The sequence below is a fragment of the Pempheris klunzingeri genome, chromosome 1 (assembly GCF_042242105.1).
Source record: "Pempheris klunzingeri isolate RE-2024b chromosome 1, fPemKlu1.hap1, whole genome shotgun sequence".
Classification (NCBI taxonomy): Eukaryota; Metazoa; Chordata; class Actinopteri; order Acropomatiformes; family Pempheridae; genus Pempheris; species Pempheris klunzingeri.
In genome coordinates, this window is record NC_092012.1 from 13,585,059 (window position 1) to 13,604,591 (window position 19,533).

Sequence of the window (19,533 nt, forward strand, 5' to 3'; positions counted from 1 at the left end):
TAAAGTGTAGATGTAGAAAGTCGCATAAAATGCAAAACTGTACAGCATTTAAGTGAATGTGCTTATGTACTTTCCACCACTGATTACAGCATATAGTGAGACAGATGGCAGATGAGCAAAGAACACACAGAGGGGAACCCCTCTGACATCACCGTGGTCTATTTTAGGACAAGCTGAGGACACAATGATCGAAGGCTGGGATTCTTACTCGATATATTTCCCCCTTAAAGTTTTAAGAAAGAAAACATGCATCAACATTTGTCTCATGTCTGTACGATTGGTGTTTGTGTAACACCTTAGCAGTGGATCATATGCACATTATGATTCCACGGGGGTGCACAAGCAGGCCTGTCATCTGTTTTGAGATTCTGTGCACATCTCCTGGCCAGAGGGCATTTCCCTTCTGCTCTCAGTACAAGGTTCCACTGAACCGACATGACACACAGGCAGGCAAGATATTTTTCCCATAGTCAACACACACTGATCAGTGGGCGAGGAGAGAATTATGACCTTGTTTGTATGGCTTTAAGCGAAGATATATGTGGTTTAAATGGAAACTTGGCCAAACACAAAATTGCACAGATGCTTTGTCTCATAAAAGTTGAACACGTAGCTTATTCCTTGTCTAATATCCCTTTCATCCTTCTATGCAGCGATTTAGTTTTTAATCGATAAGTCACTGCATAAAGGTTGGACTGATATTTTCACATTTCATGCATGCATGGAAAATAAGGTATATGAGATATCCCTGGTTTACAGGTGACCAATTTGCAGGAGAGACACCAAGATCAGCTGGTGCTTCCTCAGAATATAAGGTGATCTGCTTCCATCTGGTGTCCATATGCTGATACTGCAGGTAACAATCTTCATTATAGAACAAATAATGTTCATCGAGTCAATCGTGATTTCATTGTCGGACAAATAAATGTAGTAATGAAAGAACTGATAATAAACAGCAGCAATAACAGCATAGCATCAGCATTTATTAAATAACTCATAATAAATGTAAAAGTAAAATCACTGAAAAGAACCAAACCATGACAATTCAACAAGCTACACTCATGAGTGAGTCGATGTGTTTCTGTCTAACTGTCTGGCTATAGAGACAGGGTAATTATCTGCCTCTATCAAAGCTGGCTATTGCATTTCACACAGTTTAAATTTACAGCCATGAATCACAAATTTACAGTACAATTAATGTACAATATTCAGAACACCTTCAGAATATCGTGTTGCATCAATTTTCCACAGACTTCCCTCAGCTTCCACAAATCTTCTTCTCCCTCCACTGACTGGCTGGATTTCACAGAGGACCGAAGCTCATATGGAGACATTTGTAGTATTACTTGGTATTCTTAATATTTTGCAGTCCACAATATTTTGCGCACTCTGCTGTGTATAACTAGAGTAACTTTTCCAAGGATGTTTCTGATGGGTTATGGCACTGATATTTCACATAGTGCCCCACCTAAAATGAGTCTCTGATGAGGTCCGACGGGCTGTGAGCTTCATTGACTTTCCTTTTCCAGATACTCCAAGCTGGGCGCATCTAACCTCTGTTCCTGGTTGCGATTCTTTGTGAACTCCTTAAGCATATCCATGACCTCTCCTTGATAAACGTCAGGGGTGGGTTGAGCTTCTGTAAGCAAAAACAGAACAGGTTTAATTACTTTCAGTCAGTTGAGAGGCGAAGCAAAGTGCGATTTCAGAGCCTTTATTTCATGCGAGAAGTTTAATGATGAGACAGATGGCTGAAGAGCAATGAGCACACAGAAGGGAGCCCTTCTGACATCACCTTGGTCTATTTTAGGACATTTTTTAGGAGGACATAAAACTGAAAGGCTGACGTTAGCTGATTCAACATAATATCTTGCTCCTGACGATGATAAGACAGAAAATGCACATCGACAATGGTATTTCTTTCTTATCGTAGTCATGGGAAAAGACAACTGTGGTCCTTCAAGGACAAAAAACAATAAAGCTGTATTACACTTAAGATTCTTGAGTCTCAGACCCTTAATTTTATGCCGTCCTCGTCTCTGACAGGAAAAGGTTCACTCAAGGATACTAAGTGAGAGACTGTGTGTGTGTGTGACCTTGAAATTGTCTGTTTACAGATTTCAAAACTCAATGAATAACTTTAGTTACTTGTTTCAGCAAAGTTAAACTGCCTGCATTAGTTTTTGTTTGTGGCGGCGCTGCCAATTGGACGTGTTGACGCTGTTCTCACAGTGATTCTGTTTCACGGCTGTTGCGCACGATAAAACAGACACATAATTGAATCAAATTGCGAGAACATTAGAAGAATATAATGGTTAGTTATACTGGGACACTGAATGAGCTCCAAGTCCGAGCCAAAGGGAACATTAAAAAAACAAAACAAAAACAGAATTGGAAGTTCATTTGTAAGCGGAGCTGGGATTTCATTTATTCTGCATCTGCAGACTTGATTGACTGCTTAAAAAAAAAGAAATCCAGTTGGTTTTTTTTTATCGTAATTGTACTCACTGGAGTTCTCTACATTTTGTTGTGTTACAGTCTGAATTTAAAATTAGAGTGTCTGATGTTTCTTTGCCACTGTTAACACAAAACAAGAAATCAAAGTAAGTGTTTGTTTTGTGCAAATTGTATTATAATTGATAATGAAAAGCTGAAATGTTTCTGCGTCATTAACTATTCAAGCATTTTACATTGGGAGTCTAAAATAGATTGACATTACCTTCAATGTCTGAAATGTCTCTTGATGGGCGTTTATCTGTTGCCAGCTCTCCAACTTATGATTTGCTTTTTGATTCATCACGTCTACTGTAAAATCACGTGTCGGAAGAGAGATTCATCAAAGAGAAATAATTGTCTTACCTGTTGCCCAGTAGTAGATGTCCCAGTCATTGCTTGGTTCATTGATCAGTCTGTCGTACTGCTGCAGCTGGTTCTCACTCATTGTGTTTAGGTATCGCTTTGCAAAAAGGCTGCAAGAGACATGAAAAATTAATCTGCGTCTGAGTCCTTTTTCTGAATGGAAAGTCGTAGTTTCTGGGTACCAGTTTATGGACTGCATACTGGGAACTTCTTTTTTGGGCTCATTCACATTGAATTACTTACTCCTTCTGAGTTTAGTCATTGTCAATGTCCCATTAATCTTTATTTAATTACTCTAGTTGCTTCAATTACAGCCATTCTCTACCCTCCTCACTACCTCCATACTATAAAATACGTTGTACAGTGATCTCTCCTAATGCTAATCTCTGTAGTTGTGCAACTATTTCCAGTCTTTCTACTGTATACTTCCTACACGATATAAGTACATGTTGTGCCCTTCCTGCCTTCTCGCACTGTTGTTTTGCAATAATGAGAACTGTGTTGTTAAGATTACTGTGTCCAATTCTGTTTCCGCTCATTGTTGCCAGCTCTTTCCTATTTCAATCCTACTGCTCAACCTCTGTACTGTACCACTGCTCTAAAGTGTGTGATGACAGACACACAAGACAAAAACAGTTCTGTTTAACAACCTGAGCAGAATGCAGTTCTCCAACATGCCCCTCTTGCGACTCTCATACAGCAGGCGGCGCTTCTTGATGTCGGTGGGCTCGCCGGGCTTCTCCTCCCAAGGGGGCAAAGGGATCTCAATGAGGTCACCTTTGTTGTCATCTGGTGCTTCTCCACGGTAACCACGAGTGGATACCAGGCCTGTGACTGCTGGTCTCCATGCCGCCTGGCACACCCCTGTCACAAGCTGACAGGCATCAAACACGCACGTTTGAACAAACATTAGCACCATGTGTTGCACTGTATCGTCCAGTACATGTGACGAATCAAACAATTCACTGTGCAGTCTGTTCAAAATCGGTTGAAAACGACAGTTGTCGTTTTATTGTCACATCCGATTTCATAAGTTACATTATAAAACACTGCCTTTGTTTTGTGTAAACACTGGGACTTTAACCTAAAGACATTAGATCTACATGTAATATTTCCATCACAATTATGTAACGATGTGCGTGCCAGAATGGGGCTTCATAGACCATATAAGAGGTTACTTTTAGGTCTCAGATATCATACTTTTATGAAGATGGATTAATGGTTGTTAAGGGTTTTTAAGAGTTGTAACTTTTGTCATATAACTAGTTTTCCTTTTCATTTGTTTACTGTGTGACAGGATGGTTTTCATACTGTCTAGAAACGCAAAATATAAGTCAAACTAAGACCAAACTATTTTTTCTATCAATTTGGGTAATTATTTGCATATATTTATTTATCCCGCGGTCTGTTCTGATATTTAGATATCTTGCCTCCCCCAAAGCTCTTATATGATCATGCATGAATAGACATGGATCTGTTTATACCTGTTTGTTCCTCTCGGCCATCAAACTCTTTCTACTTTTCATTGTGTCTTTGTTCTTTTATTCCTTAATATTTTTTTGCCTTTTCTGTTTTTTTCTATTCTTTGTGGCTTGTATGCATTGGCTAAGACACGTACAATTTATCAATGTAACACCATATGGAAGTATAAAATCGGACTAAAACTCCTTTAACTTCTTCCTTTCACTAATGCAGATCAGTATTTGCCCTTGGATATAAACTCCTAAAGTTCAGGTAGCTTAAATCTAAAATCAATACACCAGATCAAGGCAAGTCCCCTCGACTTGCATGATATAACACGCTCTCCTTGCTGTACAACTGGATTGCACAACTGTCCTCCAGCAGGACACGCTTTATGTTTTAGCACAACGAAAACAATTCACGCTAGTTATTTTCAACATTTTAACCAGGTCATTACATCAAACTAAATACTTTAAATTAGTCGGATCTTTCGTAAGCCATCTAGGAGCTCTATTGTTCATACTGCTGTAGCATTTAAAGCTAGCTACATGTAAATAAATGTAACGTTTAGGGTGTTACTCACTCTTTTCGCAACAAAGGAAGACAACATGTTAACCCTCTTTCTTGCGACGTTGAGAGACTTCTAGGTGGGCTGTTTCTCTGCCGGGGAAGAGTTTCTGATGTCTGAATGTCACACACACACACACACACACACTAAAGACTGAAAAACTGAGCTTACACAAGAAGGTTCACGTCACAGGAGCACACAGGAAGCTAACGATGGGGGACTGGCAACAGCAAACACACGACGCCATACTGCTAAGGTAACACTTATGTGTAATTAATGTTATAGGAAAACATAACTGGCAACAACGTGGTATACTTAATGCTCATTGCATATTTTTTGTATTTTCATTTACCCAATTTTATCAATGTAACAGTTAAATGTAGTTCCCTCACGTCACAATGTGAAGGTGCCTGACCTTCGGAACCAATTGTTGTTTGTTGTTGTCAACCGGTAAAATATCCGTAACGTACGTGGCAACATTAGCATTAGCCGATCAAAGAGCGAGCTTGCAGTAGTCAGAAATCATTTGTATGTGCAATTGCACATGTAAAGACCGTAGATATATTTTCAGTGGCCATTAAAACATTATATGTTGACACATGCCCGCTTGTATTCTCGGTTTGTCACCATATTTTGTTTTAGCTACGGTATTTTTTTACGAACTCGAGTGAAACGTTGGTTAACGTTAGCTAACATTGACGTTGGAAACAAGCTGAGACGTTAAATATACACATTTTTATTTGTTTGACAGTGCACATGTCGGCATGCTCTGATAACCTACAAATGTGTAGTTCAGAGTGAAAACTACATCAACAAACTAGCTGTAGAGCCTGAGTCAGCTGGGTCGTCTCAGGCTAACGGGATGGCTGCTGCAGGACCTGCAGCCGGATCAAGCAGTGATCTCACGGATCTTTACAGTGATCTGAATCAAAACGACGAGGTGAGTCTGAAATATTTAGTTGCTTATTTTTCACCGCGTGTAACTAACCACATGTGAAGTTGTCTGCCTCTTTGTGTTGGTTTGAGTTTAAATTACCTTTTTATTTGGAACATCTTAATCACAAATGTTTAACATCAGAGTTTCATTTTCTTGCTTAGAAATTCGCAGCATCAGGTGCAACATCACTTAGTAAGTCAACTTAGTAAGTCAAGTCTTCATAGACTTGTTTCAGTCTTTGAGTCGGGTAAGTTAAAAACCAGTGAAAGTACTTTAATCCAGTTTATAGTTATCATTTTCCTTTCAACTTCAGGTATTCCCTTGATTAAAAAATGCACTGAATCAAGTATCAGTATTCATATTTTTTTTTAACTTTATGTACCTGAAAAAAATCCCAGTAGTAAATTGGGATCAATTTCAGAAAATGTTGGTATAGTCCTCAGCCATTCCAAACTTTCTGCTGCTGCAGCTGCCAGGATTTTGCACAATGACATGAATCAGTGGACAGCATATAAGTTGACTTTGTTGCTTTTTCTATCACACACAGGACTTGGACAGAATTGCTGAAGCAAATGAACTGTATGATGCTGTTTTAACTGGATCAGTCAATCAAGACAAGAAAGTTGCTAAAAATGTGGCACCTCCCCAGAAGATGTCACCTATAGACGGGACTGAATCATCAACAGTGAAAAGTCAAAAAGGAGAAAACTCACAGAGGAGACTGTCTTTATATGTTGGAAATTTCGCCTGGGTGAGTAACACCCTGTCCGTGTTCGTGTTGATTACATTTTTACTGTACTGTCGAATACAATGTCCACATGAACAGAGAAATAAGTTCCACTGGCTCAAGAAAATTTAACAAAATGATCAGTAGAGAAATGCAATTTGATCAGATGGACAAATGTACATTTTTCTCTCTTCAAATAGATGTGCTCAAATAGCTTGGATCTGGTTGTAAACTAAACCTTTCAGTCAAAACTTTTCTTTCACTTCAAAATTTTCATGTCTGTGTTGAGTTGTCTCATTTCAGGTACTGTAGTATAATGTCAAGTGAAATAAACCATTCCACCAGACTTGCTGTTTGTTTTATACAACTGGCATTGTTGTAGTATTTTAGTAGTAGTCAGTTTTTCATGACACGACATGAATCCTTCAGCACCTCTCAGAGTTTCTTCGGATGTGCACTTCTTTTACACCATCCATCCACCCACACTAGGTGGTGTGCGAGAACTTGTATATAAGTCAAATTAATTTACTGACAAAGTTATGTTCACTACAAGAGTATTTTGGCTGGAATGAGATTAAGCTTCAGAGGGCACCTTTTTGAATGAGTGGTTTCAGTTACGTCAACATCTAGTAGGTGACACGGCAGCTCTTCAGTTGTGAGGATTTTTCTGCCTTCCAAGGGCTCATAACACTGTTAGATCCTCCCTTTTAAGAATTCTGTTTTATTTCCATGTTTGAGCCCAAATTGACTCCATGTTACCTTAAAACAATGTATTAAACACTATTTATTGGCTTTTCACAAATGCTCAGTAATATCCATAACAATTTCTCCTCATTAACAATAATTAAGAAGAGCAAGTAAGTTTTACTCAGTATTACATGTGAATCTGTGTCTGTCAGTCAGCTTCATTTTGGTTTCTTTAATGGTTGTACTCTTGATTAAGATCACAAGTAACTATCTACTCTCCTTTCATTTTCTCGTCTCCTCCTCCCAAACTTGCTACCACCTCCAGTGGACATCTGATAAGGACCTCATGTACATGGCTCAAACACTGGGTGTGACGGACATCACAGACATCAAATTTGCTGAGAACAGAGCTAATGGCCAGTCAAGAGGGTAAGTGGTTACAGATCTACAGTAATGAAATGTCCAAAAAGCATTTCCTGTGAGTTCATTTGTAAGAAAGGAGACTTGTGTTATGAATAATGAAAGATTTCGGTAACTTAATACTGTTGGTCATACATGTGCTGTTTCTTCTCCTCTGTGATACAGCTACGCAGAAGTGGTGGTAAACTCAGAAGAGTCGCTAAAAACATTGTTGGAAAAAATCCCCCTGTGTGAAGTTAATGGGGAACGGATAGACTGTCGCTTTGCCACCCGCCAGAATCTCACTGTGTTTGAGGACGCCGCAAATAAACGTAAGAGCACCACAATCCTAAGAAGATACTTCAAAATTTTCATGATATTGAAAAATATTGAAAAGTGTGTCAATTTTTACAACAGCAATGTGTTCCTGTAGGTATACCCCTGCGCGTTAATTCCAAAGATCCTAAGGACTCCTCTGATTCTTCGGATAAGATTCCCACATTGTTATCACAGGAGCTCAGCCCTCCGCCCATACCGCCCCTTTTTCCATCACACCCTCTTGCAAACAGGTTTCCCTCATTACCCAGCTCTTTCCTCAGTCAGCCACCGCCTCCCTTCCCACATATGCCCCCAAACATCCCTCCACCCCCTTTGTTCCCACCTCCAGTCCATGTCCCCAGCCATCCATCTCCCAGTCTGCATATAAATCCAGCATTCTTCACCCCAGCACTGGACGGCCACAGCAGCAAAGCTTACACTCAACAAAAGTGAGGAAACGCACATATATATATACACATCTATAAATATATATATATAAATATTGCAAACCATAAACAGAAATGTGTTTTTCTCAGTGAGATAAGATGAAACTTGATAATGTTGTCCTGGAAAGTGGCACTTTTTAAAGCAGTAAAAGACCAGGATACAGAGAGGCATACAAAATAAAAGAATAAGTACATATATAATAATATATATTAATAGATAAATAATAAAATACATGGAAGATATGAAGGCTAAAACAAATTAAGTTTCAGGAACTTTGTTGTATCAGTTGTAAAAATAAAAATATTATATTAAGTAAAAACTTGTGCTGATGGTAAAATAACTCTTAGTCGGTATTACAGCAATCTGTGTATTTTTTCAGGCACACACCTCAAAGTACAGATGCACAATTTGAGGAGCTGATGAACAGAAACAGAGCCATTGCCAGCAGTGCCATCACCAAGGCTGTGTCTGGAGCAACAACTGGTGAGTACAGCCGGCCAGGTTCTGTGAAGTGGTGGAAAAAAAAGAAAACAAAACTTAATAAACCATGTGGAGAAACGACCGGTCCCTACTGATGACTGACTGGAAAAATCAAAAGAAGCTGCTCCTCACCCCTCTTACAATGGATTGATGTTTGAAAACCGCATCTTCAAAGCAAAAATGCATTTTTACACGTCTCTTTCCTTTTTGAACAAATGAATGATAAAACAGTGTCATTTACACAAGTGCTCTGAAAATTTGGTTTCAAAATTGAAATATTTCTCAGCAACATACATTGTTACTGTATTATTAATGTTAATACTAAATAAGCAACAATTAAAATGTAAAATTTAGAAATAAAGTAGGTGCTAGGGTAAATGTAATCATTTGTAAAAATGTTTAAACCTAAGAGTTTATAAAGTCCTGAATACTAACAAACAACTGCCTTTTATTTCAAATTTCTCCACTTCCCAATGCAGGAGACTTGCGGGTCGCCATGGAGACTCTATTAACTGCTATTGCCATCATTAAACAGTCCAGAGTGTACGCAGATGAGCGCTGCCAAGCCTTGGTCACCTCACTCAAAGACTGTCTAGTCTCTATCCAGGGCAACTACGGCTACAGGTTTGTGCAGTTATGCTTCAGGACTCTGAGACGTGATGCATCTTGTCGTCTATGCAGAAACTGAAGCCGAGTACAGAACTAGCATGATGTTTCTAATCAGTCAGTATCACACAAATACACATTTCTCTGCAGGAGTAGGAGTCGTTCCGGGGACGAAGAGAGAGACCGAGACAGGGGGCGTCACAGAGAGCGAGACCGTGACAGAGAGCGTGAGAGAGAGGACTCTACTGATTGGGATGGTGCAGGGATGTCTCGAAGACGCAGGGAACAGTCCTGGAGCATGGAGAGGGACAAGGAGCGCTCACGGGAACGGGAAAGGCACAGAGACCACAGAGACAGATACCGCTAACGTGGTAATCTTCATCTCAGTGACACGACTTGATTGAATAAAGTACAATTTTGTACACACAGAATACTTTAAAGCACATGCACGTACGTTTCTGTGCTCAGCTTCATTGGGGATGTTAGTACTAGTATTTCTAGTGTGAATTTCTGGCTTAACATGGCTTAGGTGGAAGAGTTGTTTTAGGCGTGCGGATAATTTCAATTTAACATCCAGTTTTCCTCCCTTCATTTATTTATATGGCTCAAGAGTGCAGATTGCTGGATTTAATTTTAAGCTGTATCGGATAAACTACAGGCCTTTAGTTCCTAGTTTAAGGCACCCAAAACCTTTTTGACAGGTTGATGAAGATCAGTAAAGAAAGTAAGTAGTAAAGACATTAGTTTTAGCACAAAGTTCTTACTGAGGAATGAACTGAACTTTGCAGCCTATTATGCCACCAGATATTTGATATTGTCATGAATAACTAGAACCCCAGAAATCAGCATATTAAGTACTTGTAAGGTCAATTAACACTCATCCTTTCAGTGGCCCTTGAGCCAAACTGCTGGGCAATACAGTCCATATTTGATATGTGAAAATATTACCTTAAAAAGTATGTTTTTTTTTTTTTTTCTTCTCAGACTGGTGGCGTGTTTAAGTGTGAAGCAGAGCAAAGACAAGACTGTTTTTTCTGCACCAAGCTGCATAAATTCTGGAGGATTCTAAGGCGAGACTAAAGATGCACCTTCAAGAGTCTAAAATGTTTTTTTTTTTTTGTTCTCCAGTTTGGCTGGCTTTATGGCAAAAAACGTGGTTGTAGATTTGTTGCATGTGCAGGAACACCTTAATAAGTTATGTTTTATGTGTAATATTTTCATCGCTTTTCTTTTGTATTAAGTGTACAGATAAAAAAAAAAAAAAAAAACATTCCCTGAAAACAGAATTCCAGTTTTTATTTCCTCTATCGTTTAGGCTATATCACATTTACTTACCCAGGATCACAATCATCCAATAATGCCCTATATTTTTATTTTCATATAAGACAGGCAACATGCTATTTCAACTTGAAGCATTCTTAACACCTTCGTGATCAAATATAGAAAGGGACAGTAATTTTGACATCTGTACCACACAAACAGTAATCCACAGGCACTGAGTAAGTTTAAAAACCAAATTTTCCAGTCCAGGTCTCTTTAATATGGAAATAAGTTCATAAATTAATTAAAGTAAAATGACTAGCAATGAAGATTTTAGGTGCTGCATTACTTACATGCATAGCTTAAGTGTGGTGACTCTGGGTAGGTGGGTAAGTCAGTAATACAATTAGTGTCATTTAACAGCTTTATTTAGAAAAAAATGCATCATCAAATCTGTGCACAAATTAATGATCCAAACGTCTTCACTGAGGTCAGCATTTGTTTTCACATCAGTAGAACAGCATTAATCTGATCATGCCACAGCACGACAAAGTCCACGCAGTTCTTGAAAGTGGCCAGTTACAATCACTTCTCCAGTGGAGCATAATTCAACAATTTCTCAATAAGATCCACGTGGGAAAGGAGCATCCGCCGACAACAGTATCTCTTCAGGCCCAGGGCATCAAGGGCATCACTTAGGAAGGAAAGAGGGGAGGTAATGTTAGCCTTAATGCATGGCATACAAGAGATCACTGAATGAAAAAGTGAAGTACACATTACTGCAGATGGATGGCAGCCTAAATGGCCTCAGGTAGTTGCTATTATTCACTATCATTGCATACTAAGTCTGAATGTAGGCAACTCGAAAAACCTCGGAGGTAAAGAACAGCCAACCACACAGGCGAAAAGGTTTAAAATGTGTTGTACATCTTCTTGGCTGCTTCTAGAAAATTGTTTTGGCTCCCGCGCAACTAGCGACATCTGGAGTGACAGCAATGCAAAGACAAAATCACTGTATTTTATTTATCTCACCCCTCGGTATACTCGGCTTGAAGTAAGCCGAGATATGCCTCCCACTTGTTACCCACGATCTTCCCACACGTGAAGCACCGCACAGGGATGATCATTGTAGGACACCTGTGGGGGGAGAGGCAGGTTAGTTCACACCGGAGTGTACATGTAATGCTAGCAGGATAACTAGTTAGCTAGCACCAATTAATTGGATATTGGTTAGCTAATTCATTGTTTTGCTAACATTCCAGCTACATTATAGTAATGGACGCGTTGTCGTTGAAAAGCGACAGTAGCTTTTATACCTTAAAGTGTTGATTTTAACTTTTTTTTTTTCATAGATTGTACCCACGCGATTAGCACAACAGTAAACTGTTAGCTAACGTTAGCCGCTTGTGATAAGTTGCCACCAATTGACATGTTGTTTACTAGTCAAAACACAAAGTCTAAATTAATGTCGAAGTGAAAATTTGTGAAAGTTTACTCACCAAAACCAAATGAGTTTACTCTGAGCTTAAATAGTATGTTATTCTGAGAGAAACTAGCTGTGGCGGGTGTTCGCAGTATCCTCGTTTCTCCAGCATCAACTACAGGATATCCGGCCCGAATCCTTCAGAATAAAAGCAGAATTTTCACAATAATTTACTGTCAATGAATGTAGGCATTTCAGTCGATACCCCCTCATTGATAAAAATAGGATGGACAAAATATTTGAAACACTCCCAGTGCTTCGCAATGCATTTCAACAGCACCACAAACTACAGTCTCCAGATTAAACATAAATATACTTGACACCTTTCCAAAACGACAACAATGATCTGATATTTACAAACACATCAGCCTCCATGAAGGTAAGATTCAACTACTACAATACAACTAACTTCACCGCAAAGTTATTTTCCTCACTGTAACTGTGTAGAATGAGACAGACGCCACAAAATAAACCATTAGACCAATCTATGCAATGGTGACCCAGCCAAACTCACCAAGCTAACGTTATGTTATAGCCTACAAGTTAAGGTTAACTTAAATTACAGAAGCTTCCTCTCCTGCCAGTAGTTAACTGTTAGTAGGCTATAAAGAGCACGGGTCCAACTACAAGCTATTCTTTAACAGGCTGTGAGTTTTCATGCAGTTATTAGCTACCTTGATTCTGCAAAGAGGATGAATGCTCACATGGTCTCTGCCACTTTCCTGCCCTGCATGTGCTATGGCTGACAGCATCTGTGCTAGTAACATTACAGCTGTTAATATTAAATTCATGCAATGAATGAACCAAACTAATGAAAACTACTTTGATTTTGAACCCCTTGAATAAGCGAATGGTCTAAAGAAAGGAGCTCTCTGATTGGCCGAAAGACAGAGGCACAAAGGGGTTTTCTGATTGGCCGAAAGTAAGGGGCTCTCTGATTGGAAATTGACTATGGATGCTGTGGGCTTCTGACAAGCCAGAACTAAAAAGGCAAAGTCTTTAAATGCATACAGCATTGGAGCAAGGAGAGACACAGCATCAGCTACTTTCCCTGCACTGCAAAGCAAAAAAGGCAATATCCCACATTTATCAGTTCAATTAACTGTTCCATTCACAGCAGAAACCATCACTTGATAAATATTGATGATGATGTAATCTAACCAGAATGAATTTGGCCAAAACAGTTTCTTGGACCAATTTACTCATTGAGGCCCTTGTCGTCCTCTTCCGCATTGGTGGCCACCTTGCTTGTGTCTGAGAACTCGTGCAGGAGCTGCTGAAGCCAAACTTGAGCTGTGATTCGCTGGTTGTTCAGAAGGGCGCCTTTGCCTGATCCCAGGTCAATGCTAATCTAAACTGGTACAGTGTTAAGAAACACAGACTAGTGACTAGTTTCACACACTGGCAGATGGGCAGCAGCTAACACGTGGATACATTTTGTCTGCAATATATTTTGCAGTTGAACCATAAACGTTGTTAATGATACCTGAATATTTCGCTCCCTATGTGTAAGTATGCTCATGTAGCTTAGGGACACAAACATCATAGATTTCATTCAACAGTTAATATTTTTTAGGTCTATATATATATATCTATATATCTATATCTATATCTATCTATCTATATATATATATATGTTTCTGTTGCTGTTGTCAAATGCAGAGCCTGTATCTCTAATTAGTTTTGAAAAAACACACTGAGTTTTGAGGATTGAAGTTTCTTTTTCCATGCAACTTCAAAGCTAAAGTTTGTGAAAATTACCAAAGTGGCAATAGGACTCTTTATTTCAAACTTGGAAATGTAGAATAGGGATAAAAAAAAAACCCACATTTAACCTAAATCACATAGGCTTAAATCAATACAGAAAAAATTAAAGTTAATAGAAAATGTTCCAAATTAACAGAAAAGACCGTGCTCCAGTATGCTGACTTGCCAAAAGTATATCCTTATTATTATACTGTCCTTATGAATCTCTCAAACTAAAATAAATGATCAGCTTACTTTAAAAGCCAATTTCACCTGTAATTAATTCATGTGCTGGAGCTTTGTAGGCAAAATATGACCTCCAATTCTGAACAATAAATAAAAGTGCTGTTTTCAAAGAAATACTCACTTGGGCTGGTTCACTGCCTTTAATAACGGTTTGATAACAACCTCTTTCTTTTGTACATTTAGAAGTTTGGGGGCAGAGGGGAGTGTGCATAGGGAAAATATGTTAGAAATATATCAAAAATATATCATAACCATCATTAGCATCATTACAGTCACCATGAAGAACATCATCATTCCCACCATCATCATCATCATCATCATCATCTGCCACATCACTATCGTTGCCATCACTGACATCATACATCATCACCAATAATATTATTACATCATCATTTATGTAGTTTAACTTGCTACAGCACATGTGCTAAATGAGGAGTCCTACCTGAATTATTGCATTTATACGCTGTTGAAATTATGAAAATAGGATTTTTCTTTTTTTTGGTACACTGTGTTGTACAATGTAAGGTACAATGTTTGGTGTTATACTATCTTTTGGATGTGTTTGGGGTGTTGACTGTGGTGAATGTGGTATGCTCATACAATATTTTCTGGCCAGTAATATGTAGTAAAATTCATATGTACCCTTGCAACTAAAATTAAGTAATGGTGTGTGTGTTTTCTGCTATCTACTAATGCAACAGGGACATCCCCATGAGTTTTACATGTGAGTGAACAGCTGTACAGGTGAGTGACTGCTTTTCCTTTTTTTTCTTTAATAAAGTGTACAACAGCAGCACATCTACAACCCACTTTCATTGTATTAGCAGCCTAGGATGCTCTCATTACATTACATTTGTACTTAGTTATTAATGAGGTTTTGAAAACAACGTTTCCTAAAGTCACATAAGGGGAGCACAGTGAAGACAGAAATAAAACTCAGACGTTTTAGCAGCAGGTTTTAAACCTGACGCTGCTACACTAATGGCTGTTCAGCCTGCTAGAGCTACATCTACTGTAAGATGTAAACAGGTTGAACCAGCACGACTGCGGCTGTTGTGTAAGACATGAAAGGTTACTAATTTGTGACATCATTTGACAGTAAAATAAAACTCTTTCTTATCCTACAGCAAGAAGAAACTTTACTATTATTCTCTGCCTCATACTGTGCATGTTTTACCTCCGACGATCCCACGCCTACACCAGTGCACGCTTATACTTTCAGCCTGTGAAAAAGCAGACCGTGCTGTTCTCTATTGGTTTTTTATCTGGATATGCAGGGATTGCATGCCTATCTCCCTGTGGTCTGAAGAAAGACAAATTGGACTCCTTCGGTTTGGCATTGATTTCACCAGTATGTGCAATACATCGCCATGCATATTCCTAGCTGTTTTCTGGCCTCCACTTTCAATTGTCTTATTTAAAAGTAAAATACAACCTAGAACAACTCTGATAGCCAAGTATTAATATCTATAGGTTTCAACATTATGAATACACTTCATGATCTTTTAGCAAAGTGAACCAAGCTTATTTCCAGTGCAAGAATGTACAAATATTGTAAGCTTATGTCAATATTTGTGCCAACTGGACTAAAGAAGATAAAGCCATTGAATAAGCTACCTTTAGAGAGTTTTGGCTTGAGTTTTTTTTTTTTTTTTTTAAGAAATAGGTCATTACAGTTGAGATGCAGTATTGAATTAACTTCATGCATATAGTATGTGTATTTATGCTCCATATACAGCCTGGATCAAAACTTGAATGGTTCAGTTCTCTACAAGTGAAAGCAGGCGAAAATTTTAAAAAAAGAAAAGAAAAAAAAAGAACTTAAGATGCACAGTGGCTCCCCATCCCCCATGTGTACCGTCATAGTCTGTGAACCACTTACACTCTAACTTGTCAACCAATACATACTTTAATTTGAGATAATGATTTGGTTTTAATTTCTCCTCGCCAGTAGCAGCACTCCCAACAAGATGGCTCCTGCAGCAATAACGGCTCCGCCAATGAGAAAAGGTTTCAGGTGTTCCAGAGAGTCTGTGCCGGAGGCCTCAGCCTCGTCACCTGCTGCTGCTGCTTCAGCTTCTGCTGCCCCATCCTGGGGAGGAGGATGCTCAGGCTCGGGGACCGCAGGGGCAGGGTCAGCCTTGCGTGGGGCTGCCGGCTCTTTCTTCTCTGCTTTAGATGCCGCTTTGGGCGCTGGAGCCCCGGACTTGGCCTTGGCTTCCATGGACTCAGGGACAGAGGTGTGGTCTGGTCAGGAGGAGTCTTTATAAGGTCAGCTCTGTGCTGCTTCACTGAGAAAAAACAGCAAACACAGCCAGATTATCCTTCTAAATTAGGCCCAGACATCACGTTATCTGCTCTGCTGAATGAAGAGACGCTGACATGCGAAAGAGCCCTTAAAATCCACGATTCACTGTACAGCAGTGAAGCAGTCATGTGGTGGTGGGGCCTTAAATGTGACCTTGGAAAAAGATGACATTGATGGGAGCACTCCAATGCTCAGAGGACAGGGAATACTTTATTTTGGTCACAGCAGCTGTGACATGATCTTCCACTGAAGAAATAATGTTATGACAGCTTCCTGTGTAAAGCTTTTTCATGGGACAATCTGCTTGGTCTGTAATGGAGGAAGCCGGAATGGTACTGCAGCTGCAGAGCTCACTCATAGTTAACAAATGGATCTTTATATCTTTGACACCAACAAGAGCCTAATCCAGACGCAATAACATGTAGAGAGCAGGACAGAGAAATTTCTCTGTCTTGTTCTCGGTTCTCTCACTGTTAAACTGTATGAGTCATATGTGCTGTAAATGGAGGACAAGATGGAGGAAGAGAAATAAGGACCACCGTGACAGCGAGGAAATCAGTGAAAATGCAAATGAGGAAAAAGACTTAAGGAGTAAACACTGTTGAAATTGAATAAATGCATCATTGCTGTGTGCACTGTCCAGAATGTAGGCTGGACACGTCTTTACAAAAATGCTTCCTATTAAATCCTGCGGTGATGTAATGAGAGGAAATATGGACATTACATACCTTTGCAACTGCTCTGTAGAGGTGCCACAGAAAAAAAACAGACAGAGGAGGAACTGCAGCAGTCTCTGGAAGTGAGAATGTCCTTAATATAAGAAAATGAGAGACAGCGGAGAGATGGAGGACACTGAAATCAAGAGGGAGGAGAATGAGAGAGGGAGAGGAGGAGAGGCTGGGATGTACCATCTGGTCCTCAAAATAGGGGGTGTCTGTTCATTGATTTCATCCTGGGTTTTACAGTCTGTTTAAAGAGAATCCTAATGCAGTGAGTTTTTATGGTGATATGGCTTATTTCGATATGCCAAAACTTAGAATGAGATTTCCTTTACAATCATGAGATATAATACAGGTTAACACATTGGTTCTTGTGAAAATAATTTATTCACTCATTTCTGAGGTATCATGCAAAAGGAGTAAGTACATAGGAAGTGTGTGTGTGTGGGGGGGGACTACTGAATTTCACCTTTGCCTGTGTTTGATGGCATTTATGTCCATTTTGTTTGTCTATAGGAATCATAACCCATTTTATTTATAGTTCCTACATTTCCTTGCAAAGCAACAGCTGACTGACATGACTACAGATCATAGCCTCCATGGATGTAAAAACCCTCTAAATTAAAGATGAAAATCAGAACATTAGCCTCATTGTTTCATTTCAAAGCCAGGGTTAGGGTGTGCAGGAGTAAAGAGCCAACACAGCAAAAAATGAGCGGTGCACATATGTGTATGTAATACAGTATGCATTGTACAGAGAATAACTCTAATAATTACTCCTTATTTCATTCCGTTTATTTTTTAGGGCTAATAGTTACAAAAATCTTTAATGTACATCTGCTGTGTCTCTCTATGCCAGCATTCATACTAGAGTTACTGAGGCTGGACCCTATCCAGCATGCATCCTCTCTAACCTTACTGAAATGTCTGAGGGGCATTAAGCTGCCACTGATTGAAAAAAAAGAAAAAGGAATGCAGTACATTGTTGTGAAATAATTGGGGCAGAACATATCTGAATGACATCACTCACCATCATCCTCTGTCATTTCCCAGGAGACAGTTGCACACTTACTGTATTCACTCACATCATAAAGAAATGAGTCATGCTTTCTTCTCTATGAGGGGGGGTCCTCCTCTTCCTGCGTTTCCTTTAGCCCTGTGTATACAAACGTGAATAATGAAATGTGAAAAATGTTACACCAAAATGAATTTTGCTGCAATTGACACACCAATTACAGGCGGCTTTGCGTCTATTTTCAGACAGCAGATATCTGCCAAATAACACTGAGCCCTCAAGTCAGCCGTCTTGGTATCTTGCGTGACAGGGAGAGGTCAGGACAGGACTCAGCCAAGTGTTCCGATTAGGGCTTTTTTTCCCTCATTCGTTTGATCACAGTTTGTACTAAATTGCCGGCATAGCTTGGGCTTGTTCGCCTGCATTTTTAACACATGACACTACACCTATTTTCATGTATAGATTTTATGACGTGACGCTGATCCACGCCCAGTATACGTCGGCCCAAAGAAGATCGTACAAGGTCAAGATAGTAATCAGTGAGGCACGGAGTGTCATGCTAGTTGATGTAAAAGACACTGGCAAAGCGCGTCAAATATGAACCAAAAGTTATCAAGATTAAACTTCTAAACAAGTATTAATTTGAAATATCCCTTGATACGTTCACATTAACAAAATCTGTTTTTTGACGAAAAATAAATAACATAGGTCAAACATAGGGAAGGACCATAGACAAACCGCAGAATTCACCTTCATTAAACGCCCTTTGGTACTAATAAAAGGCAAGCCTACATAATTAGAGGAGCACGTGAATCTTTGATAGTTTTAAATAAAACCTTGAAAATGTTTTATTCAAACTGTTGCTTACAATTCATCTTTATTCACTGCACAAGTCCAGCTTTGTTTCGTCGCTGTAGTAACGAGCGAACGTTGCTCTGAGTAAATACTAAACAGCGCTTGCGCAGTGGCACTGCCCGGCCCAATCAAATACGCTATTAACATCTTTTTTTAACCTTCAGGATGCTTTAATACTATTTTCAACAAACAGTGTTAAAAACAGACGCGAAGAATAGCTGAACAAATAGATTTTAAATATCCCTTCGGACCCACCGCGGGCCTTTTTTAAATGACTTTACGAAGGGGAGCAGCAGCCTCTTGGCAAACACAGCCCTCTTTGATTTAGCTTGTGATTCCTTGATATTCACAAACCACCAGTGGCGCCCTTTCTCCGCAGGATCTCCTGAGTGTCTGCGGTTTGCCGCTTACA

The 19,533-nt window shown here is 39.3% G+C and overlaps 3 protein-coding genes across 3 annotated transcripts; 1 reads left to right on the plus strand and 2 right to left on the minus strand.

The window, feature by feature from the left end:
* Nucleotides 1–962: 962 nt before the first annotated feature.
* sdhaf2 (succinate dehydrogenase complex assembly factor 2) lies at nt 963–5,029 on the minus strand. Its single transcript, XM_070829979.1, has 4 exons — nt 4,904–5,029; nt 3,510–3,733; nt 2,860–2,969; nt 963–1,639 (listed from the first exon to the last, which is right to left on the minus strand). Exons 1-4 carry the CDS (start codon nt 4,928–4,930, stop codon nt 1,509–1,511), a joined length of 492 nt encoding a protein of 163 aa, XP_070686080.1. The 5' UTR covers nt 4,931–5,029; the 3' UTR covers nt 963–1,508.
* Nucleotides 5,030–5,110: 81 nt separating this feature from the next.
* LOC139200799 (cleavage and polyadenylation specificity factor subunit 7-like) lies at nt 5,111–10,736 on the plus strand. The gene is made up of 10 exons (XM_070829978.1): nt 5,111–5,144; nt 5,640–5,828; nt 6,373–6,576; nt 7,565–7,668; nt 7,825–7,970; nt 8,072–8,405; nt 8,783–8,886; nt 9,363–9,507; nt 9,640–9,860; nt 10,474–10,736. Exons 2-9 carry the CDS (start codon nt 5,751–5,753, stop codon nt 9,854–9,856), a joined length of 1,332 nt encoding a protein of 443 aa, XP_070686079.1. The 5' UTR covers nt 5,111–5,144; nt 5,640–5,750; the 3' UTR covers nt 9,857–9,860; nt 10,474–10,736.
* Nucleotides 10,737–11,159: 423 nt separating this feature from the next.
* polr2l (RNA polymerase II, I and III subunit L) lies at nt 11,160–12,357 on the minus strand. The gene is made up of 3 exons (XM_070832931.1): nt 12,249–12,357; nt 11,782–11,886; nt 11,160–11,443 (listed from the first exon to the last, which is right to left on the minus strand). The coding sequence occupies exons 2-3, from the start codon at nt 11,874–11,876 to the stop codon at nt 11,335–11,337; spliced, it is 204 nt and encodes a 67-aa protein (XP_070689032.1). The 5' UTR covers nt 11,877–11,886; nt 12,249–12,357; the 3' UTR covers nt 11,160–11,334.
* Between the last annotated feature and the right edge of the window lie 7,176 nt (nt 12,358–19,533).

Excerpts from the sequence above, each read along its gene's own strand:
- polr2l (XM_070832931.1), bottom strand. The coding sequence starts at position 11,876 with ATGATCATCCCTGTGCGGTGCTTCACGTGTGGGAAGATCGTGGGTAAC. Across the intron at positions 11,444-11,781 it reads CAAGCCGAGTATACCGAGGG|TGATGCCCTTGATGCCCTGG; the intron begins GTGAGATAAATA and ends TTCCTTCCTAAG.
- sdhaf2 (XM_070829979.1), bottom strand. The coding sequence starts at position 4,930 with ATGTTGTCTTCCTTTGTTGCGAAAAGA. Across the intron at positions 3,734-4,903 it reads CTTCCTTTGTTGCGAAAAGA|CTTGTGACAGGGGTGTGCCA; the intron begins GTGAGTAACACC and ends GATGCCTGTCAG. Across the intron at positions 2,970-3,509 it reads GAGAACTGCATTCTGCTCAG|CCTTTTTGCAAAGCGATACC; the intron begins GTTGTTAAACAG and ends TGTCTCTTGCAG.
- LOC139200799 (XM_070829978.1), top strand. The coding sequence starts at position 5,751 with ATGGCTGCTGCAGGACCTGCAGCCGGATCAAGCAGTGATCTCACGGAT. Across the intron at positions 6,577-7,564 it reads ATGTTGGAAATTTCGCCTGG|TGGACATCTGATAAGGACCT; the intron begins GTGAGTAACACC and ends TACCACCTCCAG. Across the intron at positions 8,887-9,362 it reads TGTGTCTGGAGCAACAACTG|GAGACTTGCGGGTCGCCATG; the intron begins GTGAGTACAGCC and ends TTCCCAATGCAG.